Below are 17,238 nucleotides of genomic sequence, written 5' to 3'. Positions count from 1 at the left end.
CACTCACACACAGTTATATGTGTGTTCAGTCAGACCACGGATGATAAAATATGAGTGCTGGATAACTGTCTGTAACGTGTTATACAAGCCCTCGCTGCCTGCCTCCGTGTGTGTGTGATCCCTCACATTGATTCTAAGCAGGATCAGCCTATTGTAGCAGAGGAAGCTCTGGTTATTCTGTGTGGTATGACACACACACCCATTCCTGATGCCACAGCACCACCTGTAATGTCAGGGTGAGCGCTTCAGAGCCTCCAAGCAGTGAAATAACACAATTCCACTCTCTCTGTCTCTCCTTGTGGAGCTGCTCTGCTCTGAGAGAAAGGGACACAGACACACACACACCTCTCACCCGGGCAGCTCCCAAAGCAGTCAGAGCCCAGTATCTGGAATACAGATACCACAGGTGTGTGTGTGTGTGTGTGTGTGTGTGTGTGTGTGTGTGTGTGTGTGTGTGTGTGTGTGTGTGTGTGTGTGTGTTGGCTGCTCTCTTTTTAACAGTGAACAGACACTCCCTCCAGGCTTCTTTGTGAGAGAGAGAGATGGATGTTAATGAAGAAGTATTAGTAACAGTAGTCTTCAGTCAATGGCCAATAACAACTCTGGCAGACAGCCATCTCTGGCCTTCTGCCAAGGTGACGCACAGCTTTCAAATACTATCTGAACCCAGTCACACAGATTTCCCCTGTTGCTTTTGCCTTCTATTGTCCAGAGAGAGAGAATCTAGAATTGGGGAGAGAAGGAAGGGAGGAGAGGCAGAGATGGAGAGCACACATTTCAGCCAGCAGTGGGACTGTAGTGATCCCTGGAGAGATGCTACTAGAAGTGTGGTGGTGGTAGGGGGGCTGTACTGCATAATGACAGTAGCTGATGGTTAGCGTTCAGGATTTCCCTCTGTGTTTTTACAGCTCTTCACATCCTACCACCTTTTATTAGTTAACCTCAATGTTAACCTCATTACATGGTACCCAATATTGGGTCAAAAAATATACTGACATTTTCTACTTTACAAGTCCAATCAACAATTTACTTTAATCAATGAATAAATCAGTAAATGATCATATGTATATTATATACCGGTACAAACTAGCTATGTTTTGTGTATATATAATAATCAAAATAAACAAAAGTTGATAGACCTAGCTATAACTGAGATAAAGCTGAGTGTCCACCATCTCTTCCCTCTCATCACTTATCTCTGTGTGCCTGCTGTGTGTGACGGGACATAGAGAGGGGTGTGTGTGCATGTGTTGGTAACAGACTCACTCGGCTGGTGTGCTCAAGCTCTCTCCAGTTTCTCTGTGTGTGAGAACATTTAAATACAGTCTCTCCTAGCCTGCCCCCTACTGTTGTTTAAGCCCAGTCTCAGCCACACACACACACTCACCCTCCATAACACTCCCTAGACACACTCAACAAAGAGACAAAACACCACATAAACTCATGTTTAACTTATTGAGAGGTTAGATGATTTTTCTAATGATTAAAACCTTGTTAAAGCCGTATAAAGTGTGTTTAAGTTGATGGAGGTGAGAGGACTTTGTGGATCATACTGCCATCGGTGGCCGAAGCTGGGTACTGCACCCACTTGTTGATATTTACTACACCCTGCCTAATATTTAGTAATGACTGTTATTTCTATAAATAGGGCCAGGAGTTTATTCCTAGCCAGGCAAGCAAATTGATAGGACAAACTTTACATCTAACGTATAGCCGAAAGAAGGAGCCCTAGTGTTTTCCTGCCCTTGCAACCGTGAAAAACTCTGGGGTCTAACCAGTAACAAATGATTTTCCCTTTTTCATAAAGGATCAGATTTGACAACACAACATTCTGGGTTTGTTATGGGATTTGTTGTGAAGATTTTTTCAAAGATACTTTACTTTAAGTTGAAATCACGTTGTTTGAAATTATTAGAATTTATAATGTTGTGGTTGAAATGATTAAATGTAATGTAATTGGTTAGAATGTTGTTGACATGATTAGACCTCTTTCTGTTTGAAATGTGCACGCTCTCGACACGCCCCCTCTAGACTTTACTGGTGCACTTCCTAAAGTGGCCAGTTGGTGTCTCCCTTTCCACTCTTTCTCCTCTACTCTGCCTGGTTTATCTCTCATCTCTCTCCTCCCTACCTTCTATCTCTCCTCTGACACTCACTCTTTCTCCTTTCTCTCCTTTTTTCGTTCTCTTTTTCAAGTTGCGTAAATGTTGAGAATATTCCAAACTAAATCACCAGACATTTGTGACAAATGGCTAAACCGTGTCTCTCTCTCTTTCTAGGGGCTGGTGTGTTGTGAGGTGCTGTGTCCCCAGTGTTGAGTGAATTTGGTCACCACTCTGTAACCCCCCCACCACACACACACACACACACACACACACACACACACACACACACACACACACACACACACACACACACACACACGGTTGACCCCGTACCGAGCCACACCCCTCCCTCCAGCGGACCACACACACCCACTCTTTCCTGAGGACACACACCCCTCCCCTGCAGCAGTCAGGATGATCACCTCTGAGCTGCCTGTCCTACAGTGAGTCTTTCCCCGTTGCATCGTCAACCAAAGCCTCATTAAGAGATCACAACGCACCCCTGATGCGGTAATTAGTCGAACGTAGGTGTGTGTGTGTCATGTATGTTGTGACTGCTGAGTGTGGGTAGAATTATGTAGGTGTATCCCTCTCAGTATAAGTGTGTGTGTGTGGGTGTGTGTTGCAGGGAATCGTCCAATGAGAGCGGAGCGGCAGACACAGTGAGTCTGAGTGTGAGTGTGAGTGAGCTGGAGGACCCGACAGACACTAAAGGCAAGAAGAAGAGAGGGAGGCCTGGCAGACCACCAGTAAGAACACCTTTCTACGAGGTTCCTTCTCTCTGCATAGTCTCTTCCTGTATATCTGAACCCTTTGCCCCTCCCTTTTTTAAGGCAGCCAATAAGAAGCCTCGGAAGTCCCCAGCGGAGAAGGCTACAGGCGGGGCTAAAGGGAGGAAGGCCAATGGGGTCCCTCAGACCAACGGCGAGGGAGGAGACCCCGTCACTCTGTTTGAGGTGGTCAGAATGGGAAAGAGTGCCATGCAGTCTGTGGTGGATGACTGGATCGAGTCGTACAAGCAGGACAGAGACATCGCCTTACTGGACCTCATCAACTTCTTTATCCAGTGTTCTGGCTGCAAAGGTATTACTGTTAACCGCTACCGACACACCAGACAACATTCTGATTTATATAGGCCTCATTTCCAGGTTGGTTGTATTGTGGTTGTTAAAGGTTGTATTGTGGTTGTGCGTAACCCTCTTCAGGCACGGTGCGCATCGAGATGTTCCGCAACATGCAGAACGCTGAGATCATCAGGAAGATGACAGAGGAGTTTGACGAGGTAATGCATCAAAGCTGTCATTGGTCGGATGAGGGGAGGGAGGGAGGGATAGGCGGGTGGATATAGACTGACGTGTGTATTGATGTACATCAAGGACAGTGTGACTACTGCTGATTTTAAAAAGGGCTTTATAAATAAATCTTAATTAATTGAAGACCCTCTCACCATGTCCTCACCCCAGTAATAGATCAACATGTTTATCTGGTCTGCAGGACAGTGGGGACTACCCTCTCACCATGTCCTCACCCCAGTAATAGATCAACATGTTTATCTGTGGTCTGCAGGACAGTGGGGACTACCCTCTCACCATGTCCTCACCCCAGTAATAGATCAACATGTTTATCTGTGGTCTGCAGGACAGTGGGGACTACCCTCTCACCATGTCCTCACCCCAGTAATGGATCAACATGTTTATCTGTGGTCTGCAGGACAGTGGGGACATGTTTAATAGATCAACATGTTTATCTGGTCTGCAGGACAGTGGGGACTACCCTCTCACCATGTCCTCACCCCAGTAATAGATCAACATATTGATCATGTTTATTTGTGGTCTGCAGGACAGTGGGGACTACCCTCTCACCATGTCCTCACCCCAGTAATAGATCAACATGTTTATATGTGGTCTGCAGGACAGTGGGGACTACCCTCTCACCATGTCCTCACCCCAGTAATGGATCAACATGTTTATCTGTGGTCTGCAGGACAGTGGGGACTACCCTCTCACCATGTCCTCACCCCAGTAATAGATCAACATGTTTATATGTGGTCTGCAGGACAGTGGGGACTACCCTCTCACCATGTCCTCACCCCAGTAATAGATCAACATGTTTATATGTGGTCTGCAGGACAGTGGGGACTACCCTCTCACTATGTCCTCACCCCAGTAATAGATCAACATATTGATCCTGTTTATCTGTGTTCTGCAGGACAGTGGGGACTACCCTCTCACCATGTCCTCACCCCAGTAATAGATCAACATGTTTATATGTGGTCTGCAGGACAGTGGGGACTACCCTCTCACCATGTCCTCACCCCAGTAATAGATCAACATGTTTATATGTGGTCTGCAGGACAGTGGGGACTACCCTCTCACCATGTCCTCACCCCAGTAATAGATCAACATGTTTATATGTGGTCTGCAGGACAGTGGGGACTACCCTCTCACCATGTCCTCACCCCAGTAATAGATCAACATGTTTTTATCTGTGGTCTGCAGGACAGTGGGGACTACCCTCTCACCATGTCCTCACCCCAGTAATAGATCAACATGTTTATATGTGGTCTGCAGGACAGTGGGGACTACCCTCTCACCATGTCCTCACCCCAGTAATGGATCAACATGTTTATCTGTGGTCTGCAGGACAGTGGGGACTACCTCTCACTATGTCCTCACCCCAGTAATGGATCAACATGTTTATCTGTGGTCTGCAGGACAGTGGGGACTACCCTCTCACCATGTCCTCACCCCAGTAATAGATCAACATGTTTATATGTGGTCTGCAGGACAGTGGGGACTACCCTCTCACCATGTCCTCACCCCAGTAATAGATCAACATGTTTATATGTGGTCTGCAGGACAGTGGGGACTACCCTCTCACCATGTCCTCACCCCAGTAATGGATCAACATGTTTATCTGTGGTCTGCAGGACAGTGGGGACTACCCTCTCACCATGTCCTCACCCCAGTAATAGATCAACATGTTTATCTGGTCTGCAGGACAGTGGGGACTACCCTCTCACCATGTCCTCACCCCAGTAATGGATCAACATGTTTATATGTGGTCTGCAGGACAGTGGGGACTACCCTCTCACTATGTCCTCACCCCAGTAATAGATCAACATGTTTATATGTGGTCTGCAGGACAGTGGGGACTACCCTCTCACCATGTCCTCACCCCAGTAATAGATCAACATGTTTATATGTGGTCTGCAGGACAGTGGGGACTACCCTCTCACCATGTCCTCACCCCAGTAATGGATCAACATGTTTATCTGTGGTCTGCAGGACAGTGGGGACTACCCTCTCACCATGTCCTCACCCCAGTAATGGATCAACATGTTTATCTGTGGTCTGCAGGACAGTGGGGACTACCCTCTCACTATGTCCTCACCCCAGTAATAGATCAACATGTTTATCTGTGGTCTGCAGGACAGTGGGGACTACCCTCTCACTATGTCCTCACCCCAGTAATAGATCAACATGTTTATCTGTGGTCTGCAGGACAGTGGGGACTACCCTCTCACCATGTCCTCACCCCAGTAATAGATCAACATGTTTATCTGGTCTGCAGGACAGTGGGGACTACCCTCTCACCATGTCCTCACCCCAGTAATGGATCAACATGTTTATCTGGTCTGCAGGACAGTGGGGACTACCCTCTCACCATGTCCTCACCCCAGTAATAGATCAACATGTTTATATGTGGTCTGCAGGACAGTGGGGACTACCCTCTCACCATGTCCTCACCCCAGTAATGGATCAACATGTTTATATGTGGTCTGGGACAGTGGGGACTACCCTCTCACCATGTCCTCACCCCAGTAATAGATCAACATGTTTATATGTGGTCTGCAGGACAGTGGGGACTACCCTCTCACCATGTCCTCACCCCAGTAATAGATCAACATGTTTATATGTGGTCTGCAGGACAGTGGGGACTACCCTCTCACTATGTCCTCACCCCAGTAATAGATCAACATATTGATCCTGTTTATCTGTGTTCTGCAGGACAGTGGGGACTACCCTCTCACCATGTCCTCACCCCAGTAATAGATCAACATGTTTATCTGTGGTCTGCAGGACAGTGGGGACTACCCTCTCACTATGTCCTCACCCCAGTAATAGATCAACATGTTTATCTGTGGTCTGCAGGACAGTGGGGACTACCCTCTCACTATGTCCTCACCCCAGTAATAGATCAACATGTTTATATGTGGTCTGCAGGACAGTGGGGACTACCCTCTCACCATGTCCTCACCCCAGTAATAGATCAACATGTTTATATGTGGTCTGCAGGACAGTGGGGACTACCCTCTCACCATGTCCTCACCCCAGTAATAGATCAACATGTTTATATGTGGTCTGCAGGACAGTGGGGACTACCCTCTCACCATGTCCTCACCCCAGTAATAGATCAACATGTTTATATGTGGTCTGCAGGACAGTGGGGACTACCCTCTCACCATGTCCTCACCCCAGTAATAGATCAACATGTTTATATGTGGTCTGCAGGACAGTGGTCTCACCCCAGCAACATGTTTATATGTGGTCTGCAGGACAGTGGGGACTACCCTCACCATGTCCTCACCCCAGTAATAGATCAACATGTTTATCTGGTCTGCAGGACAGTGGGGACTACCCTCTCACCATGTCCTCACCCCAGTAATAGATCAACATGTTTATCTGTGGTCTGCAGGACAGTGGGGACTACCCTCTCACCATGTCCTCACCCCAGTAATAGATCAACATGTTTATCTGTGGTCTGCAGGACAGTGGGGACTACCCTCTCACCATGTCCTCACCCCAGTAATAGATCAACATGTTTATCTGTGGTCTGCAGGACAGTGGGGACTACCCTCTCACTATGTCCTCACCCCAGTATCAACATGTTTATCTGGTCTGCAGGACAGTGGGGACTACCCTCTCACCATGTCCTCACCCCAGTAATGGATCAACATGTTTATCTGTGGTCTGCAGGACAGTGGGGACTACCCTCTCACCATGTCCTCACCCCAGTAATAGATCAACATGTTTATATGTGGTCTGCAGGACAGTGGGGACTACCCTCTCACCATGTCCTCACCCCAGTAATAGATCAACATGTTTATATGTGGTCTGCAGGACAGTGGGGACTACCCTCTCACCATGTCCTCACCCCAGTAATAGATCAACATGTCCTTTTATCTGTGGTCTGCAGGACAGTGGGGACTACCCTCTCACCATGTCCTCACCCCAGTAATAGATCAACATGTTTATATGTGGTCTGCAGGACAGTGGGGACTACCCTCTCACTATGTCCTCACCCCAGTAATAGATCAACATATTGATCCTGTTTATCTGTGGTCTGCAGGACAGTGGGGACTACCCTCTCACCATGTCCTCACCCCAGTAATAGATCAACATGTTTATATGTGGTCTGCAGGACAGTGGGGACTACCCTCTCACCATGTCCTCACCCCAGTAATGGATCAACATGTTTATCTGTGGTCTGCAGGACAGTGGGGACTACCCTCTCACTATGTCCTCACCCCAGTAATAGATCAACATGTTTATATGTGGTCTGCAGGACAGTGGGGACTACCCTCTCACCATGTCCTCACCCCAGTAATAGATCAACATGTTTATATGTGGTCTGCAGGACAGTGGGGACTACCCTCTCACCATGTCCTCACCCCAGTAATGGATCAACATGTTTATCTGTGGTCTGCAGGACAGTGGGGACTACCCTCTCACCATGTCCTCACCCCAGTAATAGATCAACATGTTTATATGTGGTCTGCAGGACAGTGGGGACTACCCTCTCACCATGTCCTCACCCCAGTAATAGATCAACATGTTTATATGTGGTCTGCAGGACAGTGGGGACTACCCTCTCACTATGTCCTCACCCCAGTAATAGATCAACATATTGATCCTGTTTATCTGTGTTCTGCAGGACAGTGGGGACTACCCTCTCACCATGTCCTCACCCCAGTAATAGATCAACATGTTTATATGTGGTCTGCAGGACAGTGGGGACTACCCTCTCACCATGTCCTCACCCCAGTAATAGATCAACATGTTTATCTGTGGTCTGCAGGACAGTGGGGACTACCCTCTCACTATGTCCTCACCCCAGTAATAGATCAACATGTTTATATGTGGTCTGCAGGACAGTGGGGACTACCCTCTCACCATGTCCTCACCCCAGTAATAGATCAACATGTTTATATGTGGTCTGCAGGACAGTGGGGACTACCCTCTCACCATGTCCTCACCCCAGTAATAGATCAACATGTTTATATGTGGTCTGCAGGACAGTGGGGACTACCCTCTCACTATGTCCTCACCCCAGTAATAGATCAACATATTGATCCTGTTTATCTGTGGTCTGCAGGACAGTGGGGACTACCCTCTCACCATGCCCTCACCCCAGTAATAGATCAACATGTTTATCTGTGGTCTGCAGGACAGTGGGGACTACCCTCTCACCATGTCCTCACCCCAGTAATGGATCAACATGTTTATCTGTGGTCTGCAGGACAGTGGGGACTACCCTCTCACTATGTCCTCACCCCAGTAATGGATCAACATGTTTATCTGTGGTCTGCAGGACAGTGGGGACTACCCTCTCACCATGTCCTCACCCCAGTAATAGATCAACATGTTTATATGTGGTCTGCAGGACAGTGGGGACTACCCTCTCACCATGTCCTCACCCCAGTAATAGATCAACATGTTTATATGTGGTCTGCAGGACAGTGGGGACTACCCTCTCACCATGTCCTCACCCCAGTAATGGATCAACATGTTTATCTGTGGTCTGCAGGACAGTGGGGACTACCCTCTCACCATGTCCTCACCCCAGTAATAGATCAACATGTTTATCTGGTCTGCAGGACAGTGGGGACTACCCTCTCACCATGTCCTCACCCCAGTAATGGATCAACATGTTTATATGTGGTCTGCAGGACAGTGGGGACTACCCTCTCACTATGTCCTCACCCCAGTAATAGATCAACATGTTTATATGTGGTCTGCAGGACAGTGGGGACTACCCTCTCACCATGTCCTCACCCCAGTAATAGATCAACATGTTTATATGTGGTCTGCAGGACAGTGGGGACTACCCTCTCACCATGTCCTCACCCCAGTAATGGATCAACATGTTTATCTGTGGTCTGCAGGACAGTGGGGACTACCCTCTCACCATGTCCTCACCCCAGTAATGGATCAACATGTTTATCTGTGGTCTGCAGGACAGTGGGGACTACCCTCTCACTATGTCCTCACCCCAGTAATAGATCAACATGTTTATCTGTGGTCTGCAGGACAGTGGGGACTACCCTCTCACTATGTCCTCACCCCAGTAATAGATCAACATGTTTATCTGTGGTCTGCAGGACAGTGGGGACTACCCTCTCACTATGTCCTCACCCCAGTAATAGATCAACATGTTTATCTGGTCTGCAGGACAGTGGGGACTACCCTCTCACCATGTCCTCACCCCAGTAATAGATCAACATGTTTATCTGGTCTGCAGGACAGTGGGGACTACCCTCTCACCATGTCCTCACCCCAGTAATAGATCAACATGTTTATATGTGGTCTGCAGGACAGTGGGGACTACCCTCTCACCATGCCCTCACCCCAGTAATAGATCAACATGTTTATATGTGGTCTGCAGGACAGTGGGGACTACCCTCTCACCATGCCCTCACCCCAGTAATAGATCAACATGTTTATATGTGGTCTGCAGGACAGTGGGGACTACCCTCTCACTATGTCCTCACCCCAGTAATAGATCAACATATTGATCCTGTTTATCTGTGTTCTGCAGGACAGTGGGGACTACCCTCTCACCATGTCCTCACCCCAGTAATAGATCAACATGTTTATCTGTGGTCTGCAGGACAGTGGGGACTACCCTCTCACTATGTCCTCACCCCAGTAATAGATCAACATGTTTATCTGGTCTGCAGGACAGTGGGGACTACCCTCTCACCATGTCCTCACCCCAGTAATGGATCAACATGTTTATCTGTGGTCTGCAGGACAGTGGGGACTACCCTCTCACTATGTCCTCACCCCAGTAATAGATCAACATGTTTATATGTGGTCTGCAGGACAGTGGGGACTACCCTCTCACCATGTCCTCACCCCAGTAATAGATCAACATGTTTATATGTGGTCTGCAGGACAGTGGGGACTACCCTCTCACCATGTCCTCACCCCAGTAATAGATCAACATGTTTATATGTGGTCTGCAGGACAGTGGGGACTACCCTCTCACTATGTCCTCACCCCAGTAATAGATCAACATATTGATCCTGTTTATCTGTGGTCTGCAGGACAGTGGGGACTACCCTCTCACCATGTCCTCACCCCAGTAATAGATCAACATGTTTATATGTGGTCTGCAGGACAGTGGGGACTACCCTCTCACCATGTCCTCACCCCAGTAATGGATCAACATGTTTATCTGTGGTCTGCAGGACAGTGGGGACTACCCTCTCACTATGTCCTCACCCCAGTAATAGATCAACATGTTTATATGTGGTCTGCAGGACAGTGGGGACTACCCTCTCACCATGTCCTCACCCCAGTAATAGATCAACATGTTTATATGTGGTCTGCAGGACAGTGGGGACTACCCTCTCACCATGTCCTCACCCCAGTAATAGATCAACATGTTTATATGTGGTCTGCAGGACAGTGGGGACTACCCTCTCACCATGTCCTCACCCCAGTAATAGATCAACATGTTTATATGTGGTCTGCAGGACAGTGGGGACTACCCTCTCACCATGTCCTCACCCCAGTAATAGATCAACATGTTTATATGTGGTCTGCAGGACAGTGGGGACTACCCTCTCACCCCAGTAATAGATCAACATGTTTATATGTGGTCTGCAGGACAGTGGGGACTACCCTCTCACCATGTCCTCACCCCAGTAATAGATCAACATGTTTATCTGGTCTGCAGGACAGTGGGGACTACCCTCTCACCATGTCCTCACCCCAGTAATAGATCAACATGTTTATATGTGGTCTGCAGGACATTGGGGACTACCCTCTCACCATGTCCTCACCCCAGTAATAGATCAACATGTTTATCTGGTCTGCAGGACAGTGGGGACTACCCTCTCACTATGTCCTCACCCCAGTAATAGATCAACATGTTTATCTGTGGTCTGCAGGACAGTGGGGACTACCCTCTCACTATGTCCTCACCCCAGTAATAGATCAACATGTTTATCTGGTCTGCAGGACAGTGGGGACTACCCTCTCACCATGTCCTCACCCCAGTAATGGATCAACATGTTTATCTGTGGTCTGCAGGACAGTGGGGACTACCCTCTCACCATGTCCTCACCCCAGTAATAGATCAACATGTTTATATGTGGTCTGCAGGACAGTGGGGACTACCCTCTCACCATGTCCTCACCCCAGTAATAGATCAACATGTTTATATGTGGTCTGCAGGACAGTGGGGACTACCCTCTCACTATGTCCTCACCCCAGTAATAGATCAACATATTGATCCTGTTTATCTGTGGTCTGCAGGACAGTGGGGACTACCCTCTCACCATGTCCTCACCCCAGTAATAGATCAACATGTTTATATGTGGTCTGCAGGACAGTGGGGACTACCCTCTCACCATGTCCTCACCCCAGTAATGGATCAACATGTTTATCTGTGGTCTGCAGGACAGTGGGGACTACCCTCTCACTATGTCCTCACCCCAGTAATAGATCAACATGTTTATATGTGGTCTGCAGGACAGTGGGGACTACCCTCTCACCATGTCCTCACCCCAGTAATGGATCAACATGTTTATCTGTGGTCTGCAGGACAGTGGGGACTACCCTCTCACCATGTCCTCACCCCAGTAATAGATCAACATGTTTATATGTGGTCTGCAGGACAGTGGGGACTACCCTCTCACCATGTCCTCACCCCAGTAATAGATCAACATGTTTATATGTGGTCTGCAGGACAGTGGGGACTACCCTCTCACTATGTCCTCACCCCAGTAATAGATCAACATATTGATCCTGTTTATCTGTGTTCTGCAGGACAGTGGGGACTACCCTCTCACCATGTCCTCACCCCAGTAATAGATCAACATGTTTATATGTGGTCTGCAGGACAGTGGGGACTACCCTCTCACCATGTCCTCACCCCAGTAATGGATCAACATGTTTATCTGTGGTCTGCAGGACAGTGGGGACTACCCTCTCACCATGTCCTCACCCCAGTAATGGATCAACATGTTTATCTGTGGTCTGCAGGACAGTGGGGACTACCCTCTCACTATGTCCTCACCCCAGTAATAGATCAACATGTTTATATGTGGTCTGCAGGACAGTGGGGACTACCCTCTCACCATGTCCTCACCCCAGTAATAGATCAACATGTTTATCTGTGGTCTGCAGGACAGTGGGGACTACCCTCTCACCATGTCCTCACCCCAGTAATAGATCAACATGTTTATATGTGGTCTGCAGGACAGTGGGGACTACCCTCTCACCATGTCCTCACCCCAGTAATAGATCAACATATTGATCATGTTTATCTGTGGTCTGCAGGACAGTGGGGACTACCCTCTCACCATGTCCTCACCCCAGTAATAGATCAACATATTGATCATGTTTATCTGTGGTCTGCAGGACAGTGGGGACTACCCTCTCACCATGTCCTCACCCCAGTAATAGATCAACATGTTTATCTGGTCTGCAGGACAGTGGGGACTACCCTCTCACCATGTCCTCACCCCAGTAATAGATCAACATGTTTATCTGTGGTCTGCAGGACAGTGGGGACTACCCTCTCACCATGTCCTCACCCCAGTAATAGATCAACATGTTTATCTGTGGTCTGCAGGACAGTGGGGACTACCCTCTCACCATGTCCTCACCCCAGTAATAGATCAACATGTTTATATGTGGTCTGCAGGACAGTGGGGACTACCCTCTCACCATGTCCTCACCCCAGTAATAGATCAACATGTTTATCTGTGGTCTGCAGGACAGTGGGGACTACCCTCTCACTATGTCCTCACCCCAGTAATAGATCAACATGTTTATATGTGGTCTGCAGGACAGTGGGGACTACCCTCTCACCATGTCCTCACCCCAGTAATAGATCAACATGTTTATATGTGGTCTGCAGGACAGTGGGGACTACCCTCTCACCATGTCCTCACCCCAGTAATAGATCAACATGTTTATATGTGGTCTGCAGGACAGTGGGGACTACCCTCTCACTATGTCCTCACCCCAGTAATAGATCAACATGTTTATATGTGGTCTGCAGGACAGTGGGGACTACCCTCTCACCATGTCCTCACCCCAGTAATAGATCAACATGTTTATCTGGTCTGCAGGACAGTGGGGACTACCCTCTCACCATGTCCTCACCCCAGTAATAGATCAACATGTTTATCTGTGGTCTGCAGGACAGTGGGGACTACCCTCTCACCATGTCCTCACCCCAGTAATAGATCAACATGTTTATCTGTGGTCTGCAGGACAGTGGGGACTACCCTCTCACCATGTCCTCACCCCAGTAATAGATCAACATGTTTATCTGTGGTCTGCAGGACAGTGGGGACTACCCTCTCACCATGCCCGGGCCGCTGTGGAAGAAGTTCCGCTACAACTTCTGTGAGTTCATCTGCGTATTGATACGTCAGTGCCAGTACAGCATCATCTACGATGAGTACCTCATGGACACGGTCATATCCCTCCTCACGGGACTGTCTGACTCACAGGTCAGAGCTTTCAGACACACCAGCACACTGGCAGGTAAGACACTCCCTTTCTTGCGCTCTCTCTCCCTCTCTGTCCCTCTCATGGTGAGAGGGTAGTAGACCTGGAGACCAGTGTCGTTGCTCGGTGTAGATTACTAGATCTATCTATACGTCTCTGTAATATATATGTCAGTTGTATTGTGGCCCTGTCTGTCCTCTCCCTCCAGCGATGAAGTTGATGACAGCGTTAGTGAACGTGGCGTTGAACCTCAGTATCCACCAGGACAACACCCAGAGACAGTATGAGGCTGAGAGGAACAAGATGGCCGGAAAACGGGCCAATGAGAAGCTAGAGCTGCTGCTGCAGAAGAGGAAGGAGGTACGTGATTGGTCTGCTGGTGGTTGGAGGAACGGCTAGGATCCAACATCTGTCATTCCTCTGAAACAGACCTTCACACACTCTGACCTCCTGACTGTCGTTCCCCCACAGCTCCAGGAGAACCAGGATGAGATTGAGAACATGATGAACTCTATCTTCAAAGGAATCTTTGTCCACCGCTACAGGTACACACACACACACACACACACACACACACACACACACACACACACACACACACAGTAATGAAAGTAGTGATGATGACGGTGTTGGTGTGTTTCAGGGATGCTATAGCTGAGATCAGAGCTATCTGTATTGAGGAGATTGGAGTTTGGATGAAGATGTACTCTGACGCCTTCCTCAACGACAGCTACCTGAAATATGTAGGATGGACCTTACACGACCGGGTAGGCGCACACACGCACACATGCGCACACACGCGCACACTCGTGCACACAGACACACAGACACAGACACACACAGCCACTTACACTCTCTCTCTCTCTCCCTCTGTGTCTATCTGTCTCTCTCTATCTGTCTCTCTCTATCTGTCTCTCTCTATCTGTCTCTCTCTGTCTCTCTCTATCTGTCTCTCTCTCTCTCTCTCTCTCTATCTGTCTCTCTCTATCTGTCTCTCTCTATCTGTCTCTCTCTATCTGTCTCTCTCTATCTGTCTCTCTCTATCTGTCTCTCTATCTGTCTCTGTCTCTCTCTATCTGTCTCTCTCTATCTGTCTCTCTCTATCTGTCTCTCTCTATCTGTCTCTCTCTATCTGTCTCTCTATCTGTCTCTCTATCTGTCTCTCTATCTATCTGTCTCTCTCTATCTGTCTCTCTCTATCTGTCTCTCTGTCTCTCTGTCTCTCTCTATCTGTCTCTCTCTATCTGTCTCTCTCTATCTGTCTCTCTCTCTCTCTCTCTGTGTCTCTCTCTCTCTCTCTCTCTCTGTGTCTCTCTCTCTCTCTCTCTCTCTCTCTCTCTCTCTCTGTGTCTCTCTCTCTCTCTCTCTGTGTCTCTCTGTGTCTCTCTCTCTCTCTCTCTCTGTGTCTCTCTCTCTCTCTCTCTCTCTCTCTCTCTGTGTCTCTCTCTCTCTCTCTGTCTCTCTGTGTCTCTCTCTCTCTGTGTCTCTCTCTGTGTCTCTCTCTCTCTCTCTCTGTGTCTCTCTCTCTCTCTGTCTCTCTGTGTCTCTCTCTCTCTCTGTCTCTCTCTCTCTCTCTCTCTCTCTCTCTGTCTCTCTCTCTGTCTCTCTCTCTGTCTCTCTCTGTCTCTCTCTCTCTGTGTCTCCCTGCGTAGCAAGGTGAGGTCCGTCTGAAGTGTCTGAAGGCTCTCCAGAACCTGTACACCAACAGAGAACTGTTTCCTAAACTGGAGCTGTTCACCAACCGCTTCAAGGACCGCATCGTGTCCATGACTCTGGATAAGGAGTATGACGTGGCTGTGGAGGCTATTAGACTGATCACTCTCATCCTGCAGTATGTATCACACACACACGTTTGCCATTTCACACATACTCGTATAATGGGACCCTGTGTGCTTATTGTAACGGTTTGGGGTTGGCTGCAGCGTTTAATGTAACCATTTGTGATTGGTTGTTCTAGGGGCAGCGAGGATGCGTTGTCCAATGAGGACTGCGAGAATGTCTACCACCTGGTTTACTCCGCCCACAGACCTGTCGCCGTGGCAGCAGGAGAGTTTCTGCACAGGAAGTGAGTCTGCCTGTCTTGAGTGTTGGAATCCAACCCATAAATCCATTCAGAGATTATTATTGGCTGATATTGACCTTTTCCAGCAACATTCCACTTTGTGTGCAGGTTGTTCAGCAGACATGACCCCCAGGCAGAGGAGGAGTTGGCTAAGAGGAGAGGGAGGAGCAGCCCCAACGGGAACCTCCTCCGCATGCTGGTGCTGTTCTTCTTGGAGAGTGAGCTTCATGAACATGCAGCCTATCTGGTGGACTCTCTGTGGGAGAGTTCTCAGGAGCTGCTGAAGGACTGGGAGTGTATGACTGAGTTACTGCTGGAGGAGCCTGTACAAGGAGAGGAGGGTGAGACATCTTTACCATAACTCACTGTTTAGAACATGTCTGTTTACGTCACGGTGTGTCTGTTTACGTCACGGTGTCTGTTTACGTCACGGGGTGTCTGTTTACGTCACGGTGTCTGTTTACGTCACGGTGTGTCTGTTTACGTCACGGTGTGTCTGTTTACGTCACGGTGTCTGGTTACGTCACGGTGTGTCTGTTTACGTCACGGTGTCTGGTTACGTCACGGTGTGTCTGTTTACGTCACGGTGTCTGGTTACGTCACGGTGTCTGGTTACGTCACGGTGTCTGGTTACGTCACGGTGTCTGTTTGAACATGACCTTTTCCAGCAACATTCCACTTTGTGTGCAGGTTGTTCAGCAGACATGACCCCAGGCACGGTGTGTCTGGTTACGTCACGGTGTGTCTGTTTACGTCACGGTGTGTCTGTTTACGTCACGGTGTGTCTGGTTACGTCACGGTGTGTCTGGTTACGTCACGGTGTGTCTGGTTACGTCACGGTGTGTCTGTTTACGTCACGGTGTGTCTGTTTACGTCACGGTGTGTCTGTTTACGTCACGGTGTGTCTGTTTACGTCACGGTGTGTCTGGTTACGTCACGGTGTGTCTGGTTACGTCACGGTGTGTCTGGTTACGTCACGGTGTGTCTGGTTACGTCACGGTGTGTCTGTTTACGTCACGGTGTGTCTGTTTACGTCACGGTGTGTCTGTTTACGTCACGGTGTGTCTGTTTACGTCACGGTGTGTCTGTTTACGTCACGGTGTGTCTGTTTACGTCACGGTGTGTCTGTTTACGTCACGGTGTGTCTGTTTACGTCACGGTGTGTCTGTTTACGTCACGGTGTGTCTGTTTACGTCACGGTGTGTCTGTTTACGTCACGGTGTGTCTGTTTACGTCACGGTGTGTCTGTTTACGTCACGGTGTGTCTGTTTACGTCACGGTGTGTCTGTTTACGTCACGGTGTGTCTGTTTACGT

The 17,238-nt window shown here is 48.5% G+C and overlaps 1 protein-coding gene across 1 annotated transcript in view; it reads left to right on the top strand.

The window, feature by feature from the left end:
* The window catches only part of LOC118382559 (cohesin subunit SA-1-like), a 58,026-nt gene that overhangs the window by 16,701 nt on the left and 24,087 nt on the right, over positions 1 to 17,238 (top strand). Inside the window, 11 exon segments of the mRNA XM_052488903.1 lie at positions 2,280 to 2,548; positions 2,734 to 2,854; positions 2,939 to 3,188; positions 3,311 to 3,387; positions 13,693 to 13,897; positions 14,070 to 14,221; positions 14,333 to 14,406; positions 14,505 to 14,628; positions 15,514 to 15,692; positions 15,819 to 15,926; positions 16,032 to 16,264. Of these exon segments, the coding sequence (XP_052344863.1) occupies positions 2,520 to 2,548; positions 2,734 to 2,854; positions 2,939 to 3,188; positions 3,311 to 3,387; positions 13,693 to 13,897; positions 14,070 to 14,221; positions 14,333 to 14,406; positions 14,505 to 14,628; positions 15,514 to 15,692; positions 15,819 to 15,926; positions 16,032 to 16,264 (1,552 nt within the window). The 5' untranslated portion in view covers positions 2,280 to 2,519.

Source organism: Oncorhynchus keta, chromosome 30, assembly GCF_023373465.1.
Source record: "Oncorhynchus keta strain PuntledgeMale-10-30-2019 chromosome 30, Oket_V2, whole genome shotgun sequence".
In the NCBI taxonomy this organism is placed as follows: Eukaryota; Metazoa; Chordata; class Actinopteri; order Salmoniformes; family Salmonidae; genus Oncorhynchus; species Oncorhynchus keta.
The sequence above is the reverse complement of the archived record's forward strand: the minus strand, read 5'-3'. Positions and strand labels throughout refer to the sequence as shown.